Source organism: Hirundo rustica, chromosome Z (assembly GCF_015227805.2).
Source record: "Hirundo rustica isolate bHirRus1 chromosome Z, bHirRus1.pri.v3, whole genome shotgun sequence".
NCBI classification, from domain to species: domain Eukaryota; kingdom Metazoa; phylum Chordata; class Aves; order Passeriformes; family Hirundinidae; genus Hirundo; species Hirundo rustica.
Window position 1 is genome coordinate 21,107,405 of NC_053488.1, and position 20,459 is coordinate 21,127,863.

A 20,459-nucleotide genomic window follows, 5' to 3' on the forward strand; every position below is an offset into this window, starting at 1 on the left:
AGGCCGATGAAAAAAGTCTCATAAAAGGATTTAGCCTCAGACATCACCCACAGAGAAAGAAACTGCACGAAACAGAAAAAAAGGAAATAGAATATACTGTGCTATGGTCACTAGAAGTTCAGAGGGCTCAAATTCCCCTGATCCACAGGAAAGGATCACTTCCATGCTGCACTTCTGGTAATACTAACACATGGAACTGAAGGCAGAGAGGGTCAATTCATCTGTGAAGGCAGAGCTCTTGTCCAAAATATCCATATCCAAGTGACTTCTGACTTCTGCAGCCAATTTGAGCAGTATTCAAGGCTTTACAAGTCTTGAAGAACAGTAAAAGGAAGGATGGAAAGAGAAAGGAGATGCAACATGGATTTAGCAGAGCTAGAATGTGCAGAACCAGCTTAATCCTGGCTCTGATCAGTGATTCCTCAACTGTAACCTGTTCAAAGTGTACATCTCTGAACAGTGGCTCCATATTTCAAAGGTGATGTGGGAGCAGTGGCTGCTTGCAGGAATAAATACATGATACTAAGAGGCATTCAGTGTCATATTTGAGCCAGCTGAATCGTCCCACACATTGTGGGTGAGCAAACTGTATTTCTAGGTATGTATCTGAAAGCTCAAAAAAGCCCCATTGAATACAATGTGAGATGGGAATTCCTGATGAAAGGACAGTGGTGTGACCTAATAGAAATCGGCAGAGAAATATTAGAAGTCCGCAAAGGAAGAGACTGATAATGAGAAGTACTTCTTAAAGCTAGGGGAAGATGATGCTAGAGAGGCTGTACATTAGAGAAACAAAAAGAAGTTATGCACATGGGACTGGAAATGGAGAGAACTGCTTATGAGCTTGTCTGGTGTAGCAGGACAAAGTTTAGTGAAAATGACAACGTTATGCAAACACCAGGAAACTTTACCATGATAGAAAACACTGGTGCAAGAACAAATATTTCTATATTGGACATAATCTCCGGCAACAACCGAGAACATAAAATACCAGAGAAATGAGAACTTTAAAAAAATCCAGCATCAACACCCCTAGTTTAAAAGAGGAGTCTGAGGGATTATATACCACAACCCCCAGGAAGGGCTCAGACCCACAGTTAATGCTCCACCAAGCTCCAGGGAATACTGTCAGCCTTGTTAGGCTATTCAAGTGTTCACAGACCCACGTCCAGAGATTTCTCTAGAAGGGAGGAAATGAGAGCATAAGAGCAGAAAAGGAGGAAGATGACATGTCTGGAGAAAATCCCACAAACAGCCTGACCTATCCACTGCCACTCCACTGCCTACTCACTCCCCGATGCTGTCCAGAAACTGAATCCTACATTTCAAGTGCTGTCTGCCTTCTCAGTGTCTATGCTATCATTCCCAGTCTTCTTATCTCCATCCATCAACTTACTAATCTCTTCCAGGAAGGCTGATAAACCACCCTGGCCACTCCTGCCCTTGGGTCTCTGCTCTCATCCATCACACACCCAGAAACACAACATCCTTTCCCATTTGGACCTTTTATTCTCACCATGTGCACACAAGCACACATCATCCCTTTGAGTCCAGATACATCACTCCTCCAGCAAAGTTTTCTGATTATGTCACAGACCCAAGTTAGCCACAGCTTTGAAGGTGATTTCCCAAAGATCAAAAAGTATCTGAAATCCAAAAACCAGGCTTGTTTTCTTCCTCTCTCTTCCTACAAAATTATTTAATATTTTAAAATATTAGAAGTATAGAAATGAAATGGTTATCGGAAGATCTCAGCCAGTTCTCATCAGGGTGACTTCTTTTTTTCTCAGGCTGAATTCCGAAGTTGCAGCAACCTCTTGAACTTCCCCTTCTGGGATCCTACAAAAGATCTCTGTGTTACTGGGAAGGTCTGGCGCCATGTCTGCTCCTCCCAGCAGCCTAACAGCATCCTCTGACAAAAAAACCGAAGTGTTTTTTGAACTATTGACAATTGCTCTTAAGATCAGGAGCAAACTCTTATCCTCAAAAGGCTTCCTCCTGGAAGCTGGTCCATATTTTGGATGCTGGATGTTGTTCTGGTCCTAATATTCCTGGTCCTCACAGCTCAAAAATTATCCACTTAAATGGAAAAGGTCCAAAGGAGGACAAAGACTATAAAAGTTTTGGGGGAAGAAACCAGGACACTGCCACCCCAAAGAGCAATGACTAGGGTGGGATAAGACAGAGATCTACACTATCTCCATTGCCAGGAGGACAAGTGCTTTAGTATCTCTTTGAAAAAAATAATAGAGGATGTCAAATTAATTAGTTGGAATCATGTGCAAAATAAAAGAAGATTGGTCATGTTCTAGGAGAAATGGCAAATCCATGGAACTCCACAAAGAGAGATAGGAAACAGATAGTTTAGCCTTATTAGAGAGGAATCATGGAGTCAGAAATAGCCCTCTAGTTAAAAATCACCAGCAGCACAAAGAGCATCAGAAGGAAACACCATTAAGTTTACTTTGTTCTCACTCTTCTCTGGACAACTGCTCTGGACAGTAACACATCTTGGAGGCAAGGTTTGTGGTATGAAACCACTCAAGCCTCACAGAAAGTTCCTGGACAAGAGCTGTGACAACATCAGCAGAATTCACCCACCTGCTTCCAGCATGCATCTGTCACCTCCCTCCTGTGCTGCTGTAAGCTGGTGTCACTGCCTTCTGCAGATGGTTCCTAGATGGGACAGCAGGCCACTTACCACTCCCTGTCATCTTTGCCACAGTGTTCTTGAAACAGTCTTTCCCAACTCAAGGCAGCCATTTCCATCCCAGGTACACTACCATATTCATAAAATAAGTATTCTATTTGTTCATTTATTTATTATTACATATATGATTCTTCCAGTGTATGTCCTATATCCAGCTGTTACTTTGTGGAATGCCCAGAGTAAAGACATTCATATGCACACCACAGTATTGTTGCCATAGGCAGCAGCAGAAGCCTGAGTGTTTGTAGCTCGGATCTGCAAGATTTTTCAGGCAGAAAGGAAAGCATCACAATTACTGTAAACCCAAGAAATGAAGCAACATGGCCCAACAATTTTAGGCAAACATGTTAAAAAGCAATGCCTGGGGAAACTAAGGCTATGGTTTAGAATCTCTCTAAAAATCTTGCTTGGGTGGCAAGAGAAGTGCTAGACTAGTGGATAAGCAATTCCTTCAGCAGACTTGGGTCCTGGGCTCTGTTTTAAAAGCCTCTTACCCTGTCCCAGCCTCTTCTCCATGGTTCTAGGCAGCACTTTTTTCCCTAGAATTGCTGTGTGTTCATCTCTCTCAAGTGCAGCACTTGCTGAAGCAATGATAAGCACGTATTCTGATGAGTAAAAAACCTGTGAACCACCTGACCAGTTATTGAATTGGGGCTTTAGTAATGCTTTAAACTGCACACCTTGCAGGATATGCCATCACCTTCAGCAACTTACCCATGACAAAGCCAGGACTTTGAGTTGTACTTGAGTTTTGCGTTACTCACATAAGAATTGTAGAACTATAGAATTATTTTACTTGGAAAATACCTCTAAGATCAGGAAGTCCAACCATTAACGCAACATTGCCAACTCCACCATTGAACCATGTCCCCAAGGGCCAGACCTACACATCTTTTAAATATCTCCTGGGATGTTCACTCATATTCACGTCATGTCCCTGGACAGCCTTTCCAGTGCTTGAAAACCCTTTCGGTGACAATTTTTTTTCTTAATATCCAACCTAAACCTTCCCTGATCTCATTCCCTTGCTACTTGTTACCTTGGAGAAGAGACTGACCCCCTCTTTTATTGTCATTTTAGAGAGGCACAAGATCCTCACCAAGCCTCCTTTTCTCCACGCTAAACACCCCCAGCTCCCTCAACTGGATAAACATCTCACAGGACTTGTACACCAGATCCTTCCCCAGCTCCACTGCTCCCTCTGGACACACTCCAGCACCTCAGTGTCTTTCCTAATAAGCTAAGCGTCTCAAAACTGAACCCAGGATTTGAGGTGTGGCCTCACCAGTGCCCAGTACAGAGGGACAGTCACTGCTCTGGTCCTGGGCCACACCATTGCTGATAGATTCAGGATGTCCTTGGACTTCTTGGCCACCTGGGCACATTCCAGCTCATGTTCAGCCACCGTTGATCAGCCCCGCCAGGTCCTTTCCCACTCAGCAGCTTTCCAGCCACTCTGTCCCAGCCTGCGGCACTGCCTGGGGTTGTTGTGACCCAGGGATGGGACCCAGCACTTGGCCTGGCTGAGCTTCACAAAATTGGCCTCAGCCCATGCATCCAGCCTGTCCAGAACCCCCTGCAGAGCCTTCCTGCCCTCCAGCAGATCAGCACTCCCACCCAGTTTGGTGCCACCTGCAAACTGGCTGATTCCCTCATCCACATCATCAATAAACAGGACTGGGCCCAACACTGACCTCTGGGGGACACCTCTGGTGACCAGCCACCAACTCCCTGGGCTTGGCCATCCAGCCAGTTTTCACCCAGTGAACAGTGCATCCATGAGCCAGTTTTTTCCAGGATATTCTGTGGGAAATAGTGTCACAGGCTTTGCTGAAGTCCAAGTAGACACATTCCCAACCTTTCCCTCATCCACTACATGGGTCACCTTGTCACAGAAGGAAGCCAGGTGGGTCAAGGAGGACCTGCCTTTCACAAACCCATGCTGGCCAGGCCACATGGCTACATCCCCTGGTTTCTTGTATGTGTCCATGATGGCACTCAGGATGATCTGCTCCATGACTTTCCACAGCACTGAGGTCAGGCTGCCAGGCCTGTAGTTCCCTGGATCCTTCTTTTGGCCCTGCTTGTAGATTGGCACAGTTTTTGCCAGCCTCCAGTCAGCTCGGATCTGTGGCCTACAGCTGGCCTGGAGGCCTCACAGTTATAAATAGTTCCAACTTTATGACTGAAATGTGATTGATTATATAATTACCTGGATGATGTAACTCGACCGGTGAGGCCCGCTGGAGAGCGGGCCCAGGCTGTGAGGGGATTCAGGCTGCTATTGGCTGGCTGGCCAGGTGGCAGCTGGCACAGCCAATCAGGAGTGACTGCACCTGCCCTCCGTGCTATATAAGGAGAAGGGGTCTCAATGAAGCGGGTTGCGGCTGCATGACCGCTGTGTGTCTGTGTTGCTTCCCTGCCTCCAACACATCCCTGTGACAAACGGGAACCTCTCTGGTGAGCCAGGGCTGCTGCTAAATGATGGAAAGTGGTCTGGTGAGCACTTCCACCAGCTCCCTCAGTGCCCTTGCGTGGGTCCCATCCGGCCCACAGAACTGCGTGCAGCAAGTCACTGACCATTTCCCTTTCAGTCATGGGGGCTTCATTCTGCTCCCCATCTCTGTCTTCCAGCTCACAGGGCTGTGTACCCTGACAACAACTGGTGTTACTATTACAGACTGAGGCAAAGAAGGCGTAAAGCACCTCAGCCTTTCTTACCCTTTGTCGCTATGTTTCCCATCACACCAAATATAGAAAGGAGCTTGTCCTTAGCCCTTCTTTTGTTGGTGTATTTATAGAAATTGTTTTTTATGGCAATAGCCAGATTAAGTTCTAGTTGGGCTCTGGCCCTGTCAATATTCTCCCTGCATAATCTCACAATTACAATTCCTTGTCTTTCCAAGCTGCCCCTTCTTCCACAGGTCAGAAACTTCCCTTTCTTCTCCAACTTCCAGCTCAAGCTCTCTGTTCATGCAGGCTGCATCTTCTTCCCTGCAGGCTCATCTTTTGGCACATAGAGATGCCCTACTCCTGCGCTTTGTGCCTAAAGATTTACTTCTTGAAAGAATATCCCATGTTCCCTGACTCCTTTGCTCTTCAGCACTGCCTCCCAAAGTGACTCTGTTGCGAACCATATATGCTAACCAAGGAAAAAATGGCATTTAAGATCACAGAAATTCAGAGACCCATGTTATCATGAGTCTCTAAGTTATCTGACCTCGTCTGCTGGAAATTGGCAGAACCCCCAAAAAATGAGGAGGGGGAGTATTTTACTTGACATCAAAAAAGCTTATTCTTTCATCTCTTGTGCATACCATCTACAGAGTATTAATGTTCATAAGAGGCTGAAAGTTATGAATCAAGTTTGGTATATAATTAATTTTCTTCATTTCTTATCTGCAAAGTATCCAACTGCCTTGTCTGAGTCTTTCCATTCAGCACCTTCAGGAGAGTACCCTGAGTACAAAGGAAATTTGACTTAAAGGCCAGACAGGAGAAAAAAATTAAGCAAGCTATTTTTTATGCTTTTCTGTGATGTCTCAGAGTATTATCAGAAGCCAAGGACTTCAGGGAAAGATGTCCCATACAGAGGCACCATGGAGGAGGGGGGGGAACTGTCAGACTCACTCCTTTCTAGGTATCTAAAGCACTAAAGAAATCTACATACTAAATCTGATTAATTTCCAAAGATGCAGCAGTGGTTCTGCCCTCCATGGTTGAGGAAACCCAGTCACAGTTACACTCCAACAGACAAGTCCAAATGCTGCTAAAAGAGTTTATTAAAGACCATACTAACACTTCTCATAACAATGGCACATACAATGATTTAAAATCATGACAAATAGTGTGGAGTTTTGAAGAGCATTATAACACACCATGAACAAGAAAAAAGCAGATGTGCTGTCTCAGAACTCTACAAGCAGGCCCATGAAATACAGGAGTCACATCATACAGCTACACAAGTGTCAGAGAAAATATAAAGAAAAAAAAAGTCATTCAATATGCAGTCCTTGAATTTATTGACAGTATTACAGTACTTTATGGGCAAGGACTGGCTTGTTCCAGCTGCACTTTCCAGAGCACAAGGGCAGCTGGAAAAGCAAAAATATCCCCAATAAAAACCCTCCAACAAACACGCCTCAAGTGCAATCACCAACTCCAGACCTTCCTGCTTACAAATTTTCAGTCAGAAATTCTGACCTCCCTGCAATTACTTTGCTCAGGACACTGTTTTGTTTTTTAAAAAAACAAAAGCAGGATGCTTAAGACAGTGCAAAAATATTTCAATGGTACTGTCGATGGTATTATAAGATTATTGACAATCAGCATGGATCAACCACAGCACAGCCAACCGCATCTCCAAGATCAGAAGCAAATGGACTTGCTGCCCCTTGACTAGCACTCCAGACTGAGGGTTTGCAGAGGGGAGGTTGTGTTCCTCTCTCCCAAGCAAGCCATCATTTCTGGGTTCATAGTGAGGAATGGCCTTAGCTACTCCAGGGTAATAAAATGCTACAGAAAGCCTGCAATATTAAATTATCCAATCCTCTGTCAAACACTAACAAAATAATATTGAAGTGGAAAAAGCACATAGCAGCCATATGATTTGTAATGGCTCTACCTCTATGATTCTAATGCTGTTCCCTTCCTGACCGTGTCGGTCATGGCAGCCCAAGCGTGCCTTACGGAGCTGAGCAGCTTATAGCACCCCCATGGCTATCAGGAACTTCCAACAGCACGTGGGGATTTGTATTCTCCGAGACACACCAGCTAATTACAACTGCAGCCTGCTCCTGGTGCGCTGCCTTTGCAGCTTTTGGCTACGAGATCTCAGGCCCCACTCCAGGCTTTGTGGCCCTCGTCTTGCCCATGTTCACAGCAGCACATCTGTGGACATACATCCATTTGGTGTGCATCTTCAGAGCCATATGCAGCCTCTCCTTTAAGCAGATGTTGAGGTGTCTGTATATCATGTTGGCATAATCTGTGTCAGAAGATCCCCAGGCAGCTCCATAGTACGTGAATTCAATGAGATAACTGTGCTTTGTCAAACGCCCCCCAAATCACCTCCTCCCAATTTCCACACAGTTGTTTGCATCGTAGTGTGATTACGCAGAACCTTTTTAATGCCTGCCAAATTCAGAGGATAAAATCACAGTGCTGCATATCAACAAAACCCAGCAATTCCAGCCTCCAATATAAAATAATTTATATACACAAAGCAGAATTTACATGTTAAATAAGAAGAGATTGTCTCATTCTCTACGGTGTCATACCCAGCTACTAAAAAATAAATAATTCACATCAGATTGATGGATTTGTTTCCTATACAGCACAGGTGCGCTATCGGAGCTGACAAAGACAACATGAAAAAAACTTTTTGCAATTAATAAAAGAATTGTTGAACACTTGCACATATTGGCACAAGGCAGAAGAGGAAAGGGAACATTACACAGCTCAGCTCAGGTGCCTTCCTCTGTGGAGCGGGACTCAGATTTCAGCTTCACAAATTCCTTGGCAACTTCATCATTGGTTCTCTGAGAGAGAATCCTCAGGATTGTGAGTCCAGTCTCATCCATGTGAATCCTGCGCCCGAGGGGGCACCAGCAAGCACAGCTTCCTTTGTCTGCTATGTCTCTGAGCTGCATCACTGCTATCCCCAGAACCCGGTCCTCCCGGGCAAAGCAGTAATCCTTCACACAAACTTGGAGCTCGTAGGCATCAGGGCCATCTTCATTCCCCAGGATGCTGAAAAACACACACAAATTCACTTACAGTGTCTGGAGTGCAAAAACAAAGGTGCCAGCAGCTGACTGGAGGGCTCTGGTAAGTCACAGAAAACTCCTTTCTATAGAAAACCCTGGTCAGAAAGAGAGAAATAAAACTTGCAGCATGTGGGCATTTTTGCTGATTTATAGCAGATAAAGAAAACCTGGTTACTGAAGAAGAAAAAAAAACACGCAACCCCTTTCAAGCTGTCTTTGGAACTTGTATGTGTGTTAAACTGTGAAATGAGAGGAGTGGGAAACATTAAAGCCATGCTAATAGATTTTCAACTCAGATGACTTTAAACATTTCAGCTAAGGGTGGCGTCATTTCAGAATTACTATTTTAATTAGATCAAGTCTCCATTAAATATTCAGGACCTTCCATTAATGTGAAAGCTAATAAAAATAAATCCCAATCTTTGTGATGTTTCTAAAATTAAAAGAATAAAGGGGACAAAATTTCTTCACTTAGAGGAAGCCTGCCTTTCCTCAGAGAATGGAACAATTATATGAACACTCCCTTCTCCACAAGGTGTTTACAGCCTTTTATTGGTCAGTTCTTCTCATCTCATTCTTATATGTACAGCTGAGAGAGCTCAAGCCTGCAGGTCCCTCTGTTAAGCCTCCCAAGAAGAAATATGTCTTGTAATAATGAAAGAAAATGAAATAAGAAGAGATCAATACTCAATTTGAGAAATACGGCAATTTTAGGAGTGCGACTAGCTATCAATTCCAAGGGCTGTATCCTTGGAAACGAGTTCCAAAAGCATGTCCCACTGGTCAAGTTGGGAAAAAACACATATTACAATTAAGAAACAAATAAAAATGAACTTTTAACCTCAACTCTACCAGTAAGAAATACCAAGTTCATGAAAATGACAGAGCACAGTGAAACGTGTTCATAGAACACACGGAGCATTTCAGAAGGCAGCCAAAGGACACTGCTGGTATAGAACACATCTCCATGTCCCACCCGCAGCAAAAACTTCCATAATCCAGCTTTTCTGCCAAGACACCAAAGACAGGACCAAGCTACTGGTTCATGTATTCCTCTTGGCCCTGAGCAGGCTGTCTGGGGACACTGGAATCTGGAAACACACCCTCCACATCTGCACTTGCCATGCCAGATCCTCAGGATATTTTTCACACTTACAAATGAAAGGTTTCATTGTATTTTGGAGCCCAGTTGTTGCTCTTTGACTTGGTTGTGAACTTCCTCTTCTTGTCGCTCTGGTGGGGCCCAATCATAGTGATTTCAACAAATGGACGGAACATGCCAGATGTCTGCCACTTCAGGTCATTGGCTGCCACAACTGGAAAAGAGTCACAACCAGGTTTACAGCAAATACTCATTTGTACTCATTGCTCTGGACATCCTTCAGCTCTGCCCTGCTTTGAATTTCTTGTTTCTAACTCAAAACACGACAGTCACAACACACATGGACAGGACTTTTTGAAATACAAGGATATGCTTTTTTGATCTAGTTCAAGTTCTATGATAGGATTTTCATGTTAGGGACAGTATGTAACTTCTGCCATACAGACCGTCAAGAAATAAGCCCAAGAAAACAGGCATTCCTGCAGCTCCGGGCAGGCTGCCCTGACAGTTCCATGCTTACATCATCATTATGTGAGGGATAAGAAAAAATTGCATTTTGGAGGCAAATTATTAAGGTCTCTGTTGAAAAGGAAAACACAGATAAGACAAACAAAGCCCATGAGCTGCCAGTGGTTCCAGGATCCAGAATTACTAGCTTTTAATTCTCATTCTGTCTCAGGTCACTGCAGGGAACAAACTGAAACAGAGAAGTAGCTCTAAAAATCAGCTTTTGCATTTCAGTGTACATTTAACCAGAAGAGAGGCCTGAAGAACTGTTTATATAAATCTTCAGAAGAAATTGAAGTAGTTAAGTATGCTGTATTCAAGCAAAGGAGATGAAGGAGGAAAAGGAACCCTGGGATGAATCACTGCCTTGGTTATTTCCAGAGTGGCTGTTCAGGGAGCAGCGCGGCCTTCAGGATGGGGGAGAGAAGCTTCTGAACTCCGACTGGCTCTGTGTTCTCTGGGTGTACACTGAGCAGTTTCGCAAGATCAGCCTGCCCCGTTCTCCACAGCACAGACTAAACCGTGGCGCCTTGCAAGAGCCATCATATAATTTTTGTTTACTTGCATACATCACTGCCAATAAACAACCTGGCTGTGCAGTGCCATGTCACTGGCTGGACAAGATCATTTGCTGTTTCCCTACGTGTCCTGATGTGAAACAGAGAAAACAACTCTGGCCCGAGATCCCACAAGCTGACACAGAAATATCCTGACTGCCAGCTGGAGATTTGCCCTGGCAAGCCTGAGCAGCAGCACGTGCTTTGCCATACCTTTCACCGTGACCTTGTGCTCCCCAGTTCCTGGGTGGGTGTACAGATCAATCTGGATGGACACTTCTCCCACGGGATCATCCACACCAGAGGCTGTTGGAAGAAAATGGACACATGGATTACTGGTCATTGGCACAACTGTTTATGGCCTCAGGAAGACAATGTGGTGTTTTCACAGCACACCTCCCAGAGCCATCTGTTCAATCAGCAGCAAGAATGCAGTAGTGCAAGATAACATCAGGCTCACATGCCCAACACACATAAACACCAACACTTCTTCCACTCCACTAAAGACTGCATCCTATTGAGAACACCAGTGAAAATTTTTAAAGAATTAAAAAAACCTAGTGCTCAACAGTGGACCTTCACAGGGAGCAAGGATTTTTCAGAGGTTCCTGCCAAACTACTGTGTATACATGCAGGCATTCCAGCAGTGGATATTGGCATTCCTGTCTGCTCAGGGAAGAAGGGAGGACAAAAATACTCAACCACAAAAGAAAAAGGAGGAGAAGACATCACACAACAGAGGAAATACAGGGAAAAGAAGATAGATATTAGTGATTTGCACAGAGTCATAGTGCAGTCTCACCCTCCAAGAACCTTTCTGCACGTTGTATATAACCTAAAAGTTGTCATCCTGACTGTTCATCTGCTTCCCTTTGGAGGATGATGAGAACCCTTTCTTTGCTGTGCATCAAGAATGATGAGAGAGAAGGACTCACAATTTGCATATTTATTTCCCTTTATCAATTAGCCAGGGAGAAAACAAGATGTAGCTTCAGAAAGAAAAGATAACATATTCATAAAAGAGGGAGATCTCATGAGCCTTACAATTAATATATTACAATTTTTTTCAACTTTTTAACTTTTAATCATAATTATCATCATGTAATATGTGGAAATGACATTTTTCTGGGTAATAAAATTAAGATGTCATGTAAATTACAGAAAATGACTGCTCTGCAGAATGAAAATCAAGTTTCAATAAAAGAGTGAGATTGATTTGACTTTGTCTTTGATAACTGCCTGACCTCAGTGTGACAATTAGCAATGCTGTTGTAATTGAGATACCTAGAGGGTAATTGAGTACCTACGAATAGCAGTCATTTTGTCAAATATGAGGGTAAGATACATTACTAAGTGAAAAACTGGTCTGTTTGAAATTCTAGATAAGGTGATTGAAGGATATCATTACACAAACATTTTGATTAGACTGACCTAACAAGTCAGCTTTCACAAAAATGGCCTGCAAGCAGCAAAAAACACTAATTTAAAAACCAAGAGGTTGAGTGCCAACCTGTGCAATTCTCTGATGAAAATTACATGCCACAGAACTGTAGGCAGTGAAAGTCACATTAATATAGCAGTAAAAGTATCTGTGCAACCAAAACAGAACCTCAAATTACTACCTCAGGTTAGGTTCTCATTCTTGACCTGAGTAGATTAAACAATCTTTAGGCTGTAACAAATATGTTAATGTACAAATATGTTGAATGTACTGTTTCCTCCCCGCTAAGAAGGCAAATACTGCTCTTTTTTTTCTGTATGTAAGCATAGAGCTTTAAAATTGGTAGGCTTAATTATTGACCTGATCCATCTGATGGTGTGGGTCTGTTACTTACACTGTTGGCATTTTCCACAGGAACAGGCTGCATTACCAACAGTATGTAACGGCCACATCCACAGAAACATCAGTCACCAAACATTCAAGTCTTTATTGATCTTTAGTGTAACTAGTAGGTTATAAAAGGAGATGCTGATGCCTCAGAAGAATGAGAGCAGAATCATCCCATTACCTCTGAAGAAGACAAAACTCATATTACAGTTTTTTTCCTACCTTCATTCTTGTTTTTTCATATAAAAATCTTGTTCTTTGAACTGAAATTTTCAGAGACAAAATACTACTCTGAGGATGGCCAGCAAAAAATATTCTGAGCATGTACAACTGTGTGCATACACATACTTATACATTTAGTGACAAGCAGATTTAATTCTTGACATGAAGGCCTCATCAGTATTGCAATGCTGAAAGGTGAAACTGCAGAACTGAGCTTGTGCAATGGGTTATAGACGTGTTTCACCTCAGATAATAAAAAGGCTTTGGGCAGCAAAAAATAAATTAAGAGATGAAACACTGCAAGACTTAATATTTAGGGGTCTCCTGGGCATCCAGGCCTCTAGATAACCCCACTTCAAGCCAGATGGTTCAAGCTTGGCCATAACCGTGAGTGCATATCCAACATTCCCATGTATTACAGTAGCCCTTCTCAGCAGATCACACACATGCAAGCCCAGGACTTCAAACACACACCCCGCAGAAAAGGGTAGGGGAACAAGTCTGCAGCATCTCCCACAAACCAGTCAATTTTCAAGACAGCTTTCACACCCCATGAATAAATCTCAAGCTTGGGAACAGGCTCTCAGGCAAGGTACAGACTTCTAAACCACACAACCTGTGGCTCAGTCTGTGGGACACAAGCATTCGGTGGAAGTTCACTTCTACAAGGGAACTACAGGGAACAGGACTCTGGAAAAGGTTTCTGAGCATGGGCAAGAAGACGTCAAAAGCAAGGCAGCTGGATAATGTTGTTATGGTAACAACATTAATCTTGAACATACCCTTATCAGGAAGAATGTCCTCATTAGCAGTAAACCTTATACCTTTCCCATCATGCACTGAGACATGAATTCAAAAGGTAAGAAAGCAAGCAGGATAAAGAGAGAAGAGTATGAATTACAACACAATTAGCAATGTCGTTTAAACACAATATTCTAGCTTTCAACAGACAAAATATCCTCCTAGATTTTCTGCACCAGAATTTGGAAAGCAAGGCTGTTTGCAAGTAAGGTGTAGTCTGGGTTAAAACAGAACAGAATTTATGCTGGCATAACTAAACTACTGCCTAATCCAAATCTGCAGAGCAAACATTTAGCAGCATAGTGCCATAGAAACCTATCCAGTAATGAAATGAAAGCAGTAGGTATTTTACAAACTGGAAGGTGAAACCACTGAGCAGAGAAGTAAGAGAAGCAAGCACCATTTAAATGATAATGCATGAAGCCATGTCCTCCCATGAGCTAGTGGCACTTATGCAAAGGGAAACCTCAGTCAGAGCTCTAGTAAGCAGATGTCAGCTGTAAATAGTGGTGTTGTCCCTTCTGTCCCTCCAACCTGTGTGCAGCCCTCTAAACCCATGTACCAGCCGTGGTTAATGAGAAGGGGAAGCATGCAATATCCTTCTTTAGCCCCAATCCTGGCAAGGAGTCATAGAATCACAGAATATGCAGAGCTCAAAGTGACCCACAAGGGGGTCATTGAGTCCAGCTCCTGGCCCAGGACCATCCTAAGAATCACACCGTCTACCTGAGAGGATCGTCCAAACATTTCTTGAACTCAGACAGGCTTGGTGCTGTCACCAAGCTGAGGAACCCGTTCCAGTGCCCAACCACCCTCTGGGGAAGAACCTTTTCCTGCTGCCCAACCTAAACCTCCCCTGACACAACTACAAGCTGTTCCCTCAGGTCCTGTCACTGGTCAGCACAGAGAAAAGACTGATCTCATGACTGACTTGTCATGCCTTTCTCAGAGATATCCCAGGACTGCTTCTGCAGATATTAGGTGGCATAGCTCCAATCTTTTATTCCACAAACAGGGTCCAAAATTCTCAAGCCTACTAATGTACAAGATACTGATTTGGACCAGTGGCCTGGCACGCCCAGTACTTGTTCCCTACAGTGGCTTAGAGTAAGTCACAAAGAAATGTCATCAGTCAGCTCTGAGACTTAATTGCTGATTTTGTAACTTGTGCATATGATGCCCTAAAGCCAGAGCTTCATTCTTTCTAAGCTTCTTAAAAAATACATAATTACTCATGCATCTACTTTTGTGGCAGCCCTGTATATTCTTGCTTCTCAGAGATGATAATGTTCCATTATCTTTGTGTTTCTGCCAAACACTTGCCCCCAGTGAAGTTCTACAGTCAAATAATGCATTGTATGAAGGCGCTTTCTCATATCAGCTTTGAATTTGTCAGTTTTGTGACTTCAATGGAGTACTTTTCTTTCTCTAATTTTAAGTACTCTTGACTGTAGTAGAGACTGCTGCACACTTTCTTATATCTTAGCTCAACATGACAATTTAACAATATCCACATAAAAACTAGCTTCAGTTAATTCATAGCTTGGATATATAATGGGAAATATGTGCACAGAACAACAAAGACTGTAAGCACTCAAGCGTGCACTCAAGTTCCCCATTAAAATGTGGTTTGTGTACAAAGTCATGGCAACAGCCAGGCTCCGGGAGTCCCTAGTGGATGTAGCAGTCTTTGACCTGTGCGGCCACTGGATGTCATCATTGCTCTGCTGGGACACAGCTACAGGACCATATTTTCAAAGGTACGGATTTTTTATTTAATTTATTAAATAATTTATTTAATTTCAGTGTTTTAATAAAGTATGTTTCAACACACGGAAGACTAGACTATACTGCTATAGTATAGGCAGGCATCACAGAATCACGGAGTCAGGAGGAAGAGACCTGCAAGGTCATCTAGTCCAACTGTTAATCCAGCATCACCAAAATCATCCCTAAACTATGTCCCCAAATGCCACATTCAGACACCTCTTATACACTTCTAGAGATTGTACACTTCGCCACCACCCCCCGGGCAACTTATTCCAATGTCTAGCCATCTTTTCAATGAAAAAATAAATTCTAATATCTGACCTGAACCTCCCCTGCCACAACTTCAGGCCATTTGCTCTCATCCTTTCACTTGAGACATGGAAAAAAGACCAACTTGCACCTCACAATCTCCTTTCAGGTAGTTTCAGGTCCCCTTCGAGCCTCCTCTTCTGATGATTCAACCCTCCAAAATGAAACCAAACTTTCCTCTTTAGAAACAAACTCTGTTTTGCTCACAAAATCTCGGAACTCTCTACACTGCTAGGGGAATGCCCGTACCAAGCAGCCTCATTTGCACAAAAGGGAAAATATGTGAGCTAGGGAGTGCTTTCCCCTTGATCCTGGGGCTCAATGCGATGACATGCTGGCAGAATTAGTACAGTCTGTGGGGTTGCCAGCTGTCTTAGGCTTGTAAGGATTGAAAGAAAAAGGATTCTATGCAAAAAGATTATAGAAGAACATGCCATGGAGTTGTATGACTGCTGCTGGGATGAAGTAGCTTAATGCAAGGCTTTTAATTAAACAGTCTGAAAACACAAAAATACCAGTTTTTGTTTAGACCCAAACCTTAGTAGCATCTGTCTTCTCTTACTGAGAATAGTGACATTCACAGTCAGCAGGTGAAGGTCCTTGACTAGACACCTAATTATTCTGTACAATAATATGGAGATGTTCACATGAAAGCAATGAAATTAACTGTTTACCCCTCCGAATTCAATGGAACAGCATCACTAAGCCATAAAGCTTCTCTAAGAGTCACCAAACAGTTTGGTGACCCAGCCCAGCAGCTCAATATGATGTTGTGGTGGTCTGCAATCATCTAGCTCCCACATACCCTGTACCGGCTGCAGACAAAACAGTGCATTTGTTGCTCTCCTGAGAGACTTCTCTCTTTACAGGCAGGCTGTAGCTCTGTGACTCATCACACTGCTGTCACTCAGCCTTAGTCAGGGCCACACAGGCTGTGCCAGCAGCTGGCCTGTGACACAGGCCCTGACTGGTTTCTGCAATGGTGTCTTGCTGAAATGGTGCCTCACACCACCACACAAGCCTCAGCAGAGTAACTTCAAATTTCGCTTAAGCCACCCACCCACATTATTTCATGAAACGTGACTGTTAAGTGAGGACTGCAGAGGAAAAAAAGACCACAAATACCCCAGGCCTTATGTTTCACATATTTCTGCTCTTTCTAAATGTAGTCATGGAGTGACAAACCCCTTTCCCTCTTTCCCAGTTTCAAAAGCTCTGAACGGTCTCACTTTCAGAAATGGTACTGCCAAAAGCATTCTACAAACTGGTAGTACAAGGGAGAGAAGTTACGAGCAGAGCCAAGAGCTCCACTGAAATCTGCCAACACAAAAGAGTCTTACCCTGAGCTGTCTGAGACTGGACAAATGTTTTGATGAGAGTGTCCGTGGTCTGAGTGTAGAGGGAGAGAGCATATCGAAGTGACTGTAGGTCTGGACTCTTCTCCAAGAAGGTTTTCTTCAGACCATTCCCACCAGCATGGAAATATTGCTAAGAGTAAAAAGAAGCAGGAAAGGTACTGAGCAAGAATAGCAGCCAGCAACCAATATGTATGTGCAGTTGTGTGTATGGATAGGAGACAGCTGGAAAAATTCACAAAACAGCTTCTGTACTGGAAACCCAACTCTTAGACCAGCTGATACCAACTACTCATGGCATTCCTCTTCCAAAGCACTTAAATATGAACATGCTGACTCCCAGCACACCAGTTCCCTGAACCTTTTCAGGTATACACAAACATGGCAGTATTCACTTAGAGCCTTAGTCATTGTGACAGCAAGGACAAATTCCTGGCATCTCCTGAACTAGCACAAGCACTGGCCTCCCGAAGAGGATTTGGAGATGGAGTTAGGAAACAGCAAAGACAGAAATGGAATCACTTACTTTGATTGTATCCAGCGCCAGATCCAGAACAGCACACTGCTTTGGAGTAAGGCTCCTGGTTTCTTCTCTCACCATATGATCCTGCAAACAACCATTGTATTTGACATGAGTGTACTGTCAGAGGCTAAAGGAAAAGGAGTCCCCAGTATCACCACTTTTTCTGGATTCATGTTGTATCTGTGGGGCAGCAGCATTAGTTCAGCTGTTAAGGAACGTTTAATGGAGTCTCTCAGAGTCATTTATTACAGCTTAACTTGGAAATAAACTAATTTTCTCTCTAGCAGCCACAGAAGACATAGATAAGGAAAGAACTGGACAAAGGTAAGTGACAATTTAAAATCACAGTTTGTCTCTCAAGAAAACCCAAACAGAAGCCTGCATGCCACCCCTGTCATTCTAGAAAAGCCAGCAAAGAACAAAACTCCAAATACCATCTAAATCAAGGAATTCTGAGAACCAGGCATTAGTCAAAGTTGTTATTCTGTTGTTTGTGGATTTTTTAAACTCTTCCAACTACAAATGTCACTAATTCATTCCGTCATTTGTGTAAAAGAAGAAAAACAAAAGAAAATAGGTTTGCTAAAACAAGATATTGCTCCCATTAAGACCTATCAAATGTAACAGCAAAAAGCCAGTAATCACTTGGGAAAAAATTCCCTTTTCTGCATTGGAAGCACATTCCTGTTGGACTCCTGGCTGACTACAAGGATGTGCCATCCTTTGGCATTTCACTAAGCTGTTTCTCTCTGATGCTTAGTCTAGGTTTTAGGGGAAAAGAGCATATTTTAGGAAATCAAAGCTTTGCACACACCCATATTCTAACTGAGCAGCTGGAGGGTCAGGCCAGTTGTCTTCAGGTTGGGTTCTAAAGCATTCATAAAAAAGATGTATGCAAATCAGGCAAAGGCTCTTTATCCCTACTTTAAACATGTCATTACCCCCCCCAGACACTTTCCAGGAGACACATCTGCCAAACTGCCTCTGTGTAAAGCACACGTAGTATGTGGCATTGTGTGTGTGTTTCACAGACCTGCTGGCTATCTTGGAGCTTGCTGATTCTTCCCACTGCCTAATGCTGTCCCCATTCATTATCCACTGCAATCCACCTCCTGTCTGATGGAGACAGGGCTCTCTGCAGTCTAGGGGCAGCCACAAATCAAGTGCCACACTTCTCACTGACTTCCAGCTATCAACTCTACACAGTGAAGCCTTGAACTGCAGAGTAGATGCCTCTCAAGTTGTCAGTTTTTCAGACAAATTCACACCCTGTTTTCTTGAGTAGCAGAGATGTGCCTCAATGTGCCTCTTCCCCCACACAGGATGTCCCTGCTCTGGGGACTGTGTGCAGGGGCACAGTACTTGGTGAGCTGCACTGTGCCTTCTGCCATGACAAGCTGTCCCGAGGGGAGCAATAGCTCTTCCTCCTTCTTCTTCATGAACTGGGGGTAATTCAATTGAAGATAATGTGGCTTCACACTTCAGTACACAGAGGCTTCAGTACACAGAGGGTAAAGCGTTCTTTTCTCTGTCTGACAGTCGGATTAAGTGCAAAATCAGCCAGAGCCCAAGGCCACATTCATGGGAGACGCCAGTTTAGTCAGCGTAGCTGTGTTCCCAAGGCAGAGCTACTTTCACATCTGTTAAAATTACCTTCTAGGCCTGCCTGCCAGATTGCCCCAACTGCCACAGAAATCAGGTGGTCAACATTTTTCTCTTAAACGCCTACAGAGCTCATTCAGACCCACTGAGAGGCTACTCCACCTGCGCCCATGCTGTCAATGCACAGCAACACATCACTGCTTTGTCGGAGTTTCCCAGTGTCATTTTCCTCAACACATTACATAAAAATAACCCAGAGACTGGACTGGTAATATTTGCACCTACTCAGAGAAGAGCCCACGACTGTCATTCCTGTGCATACCTGCCCTCTGCAAATCCCACACTGTTCCTATAAAGAACTGTGAACTGCGCACAGTGCTACCTTGCACTTCCCAGACTGCCAGCCAGGAGCAAGAAACAAGTATTTACATCAAATAATTATGCAAGTTGAAGTGGAAGAAGTACAAAAAATCCCCACAAACTTTTCCTGATGCCTCAGACTCATCCTTGTATTCTCCACAGGTATTTTCAGAAGAAACTCTGTGGTCAGAGCCTGGCTGTTTACCCTGGGGGCAGCAGAGGGGAGAGGGGCCAGCTGCTCCCTGCTCCAGTTGCTGGCTATTAAGCAAACTGAGCAGAAAGAGTTTGATAATATGTGGCACCAAGGGGCCACGTTTATGGTTAGCTTTCTGAACATTTTAAAATACACTGTGAAATTGATTTGTCATCAGGACAAGAGCCTGTGATTGTCAGGTCTGTCAATCTCAGTTTTCAGCTGAGTTATCTGATTCACTAGTGCTCTGTTCTCCCTGTTCTATTTAAGACCAATAAAGCTTAAAATCCATCCCACAGTCTTCCCAGGCTTTTAGTGGAACTGAAAAATGCAGAGGAGAGGGGGTCTGAAGAACCATGCCTTCTCTGCTAGCTTGTATGTGCCTGCAAAAACAAAAGGACAAAAAATAAAATATCCACGATTCTCACATGGACTCCAATTTTTACTCTTATAACACTCTTATTCTACTGGAAATTTTTTGACACAATGTCATTTCCCTTATGGTCTCCAAAATTCAGGTACTTTCACACTTGAACATGACTCTCTTGCCACATATAAAATCCTGTGTACCTGTACTGCTGCAGTTCTATATGCAGATATGCAAATAAAGGCTTGAACACACACCAGGGCTTGCCTGATTTGCATGACTATGTGCATTTCTAAAAATGCAATCCAGAGTCACCAAAGTTAAGCCTTACAGTAACTGAGCTGGAGACAGACTGCCGCTGAGGGACGGCCTTCACCTGACCACTGCAAATGGTAACCCCTTCCTGGCAAAAGATGCCCTGTATATGCTTAGAAATTCCAGTAATGAGAAAATATGGAACAAGTAAAAGATAACGGTGAATTTCA

The 20,459-nt window shown here is 43.5% G+C and overlaps 1 protein-coding gene across 3 annotated transcripts in view; it reads right to left on the bottom strand.

Moving 5' to 3' along the window:
* Positions 1–6,481: 6,481 nt before the first annotated feature.
* The window catches only part of UNC13B (unc-13 homolog B), a 209,416-nt gene continuing 195,438 nt past the window's right edge, over positions 6,482–20,459 (bottom strand). For 2 of the 3 annotated variants that reach the window (XM_040089892.2, XM_040089891.2), the window contains 5 exons: positions 17,456–17,536; positions 16,915–17,062; positions 10,858–10,950; positions 9,635–9,794; positions 6,482–8,461 (listed from right to left, as the gene is read on the bottom strand). In XM_040089892.2, the coding sequence (XP_039945826.1) occupies positions 8,176–8,461; positions 9,635–9,794; positions 10,858–10,950; positions 16,915–17,062; positions 17,456–17,536 (768 nt within the window). In that variant the 3' untranslated portion in view covers positions 6,482–8,175. Of the gene's footprint in view, positions 8,462–9,634; positions 9,795–10,857; positions 10,951–13,476; positions 13,534–16,914; positions 17,063–17,455; positions 17,537–20,459 lie in introns of all 3 variants that reach the window. The other variant, XM_040089890.2, reaches the window with a different exon arrangement.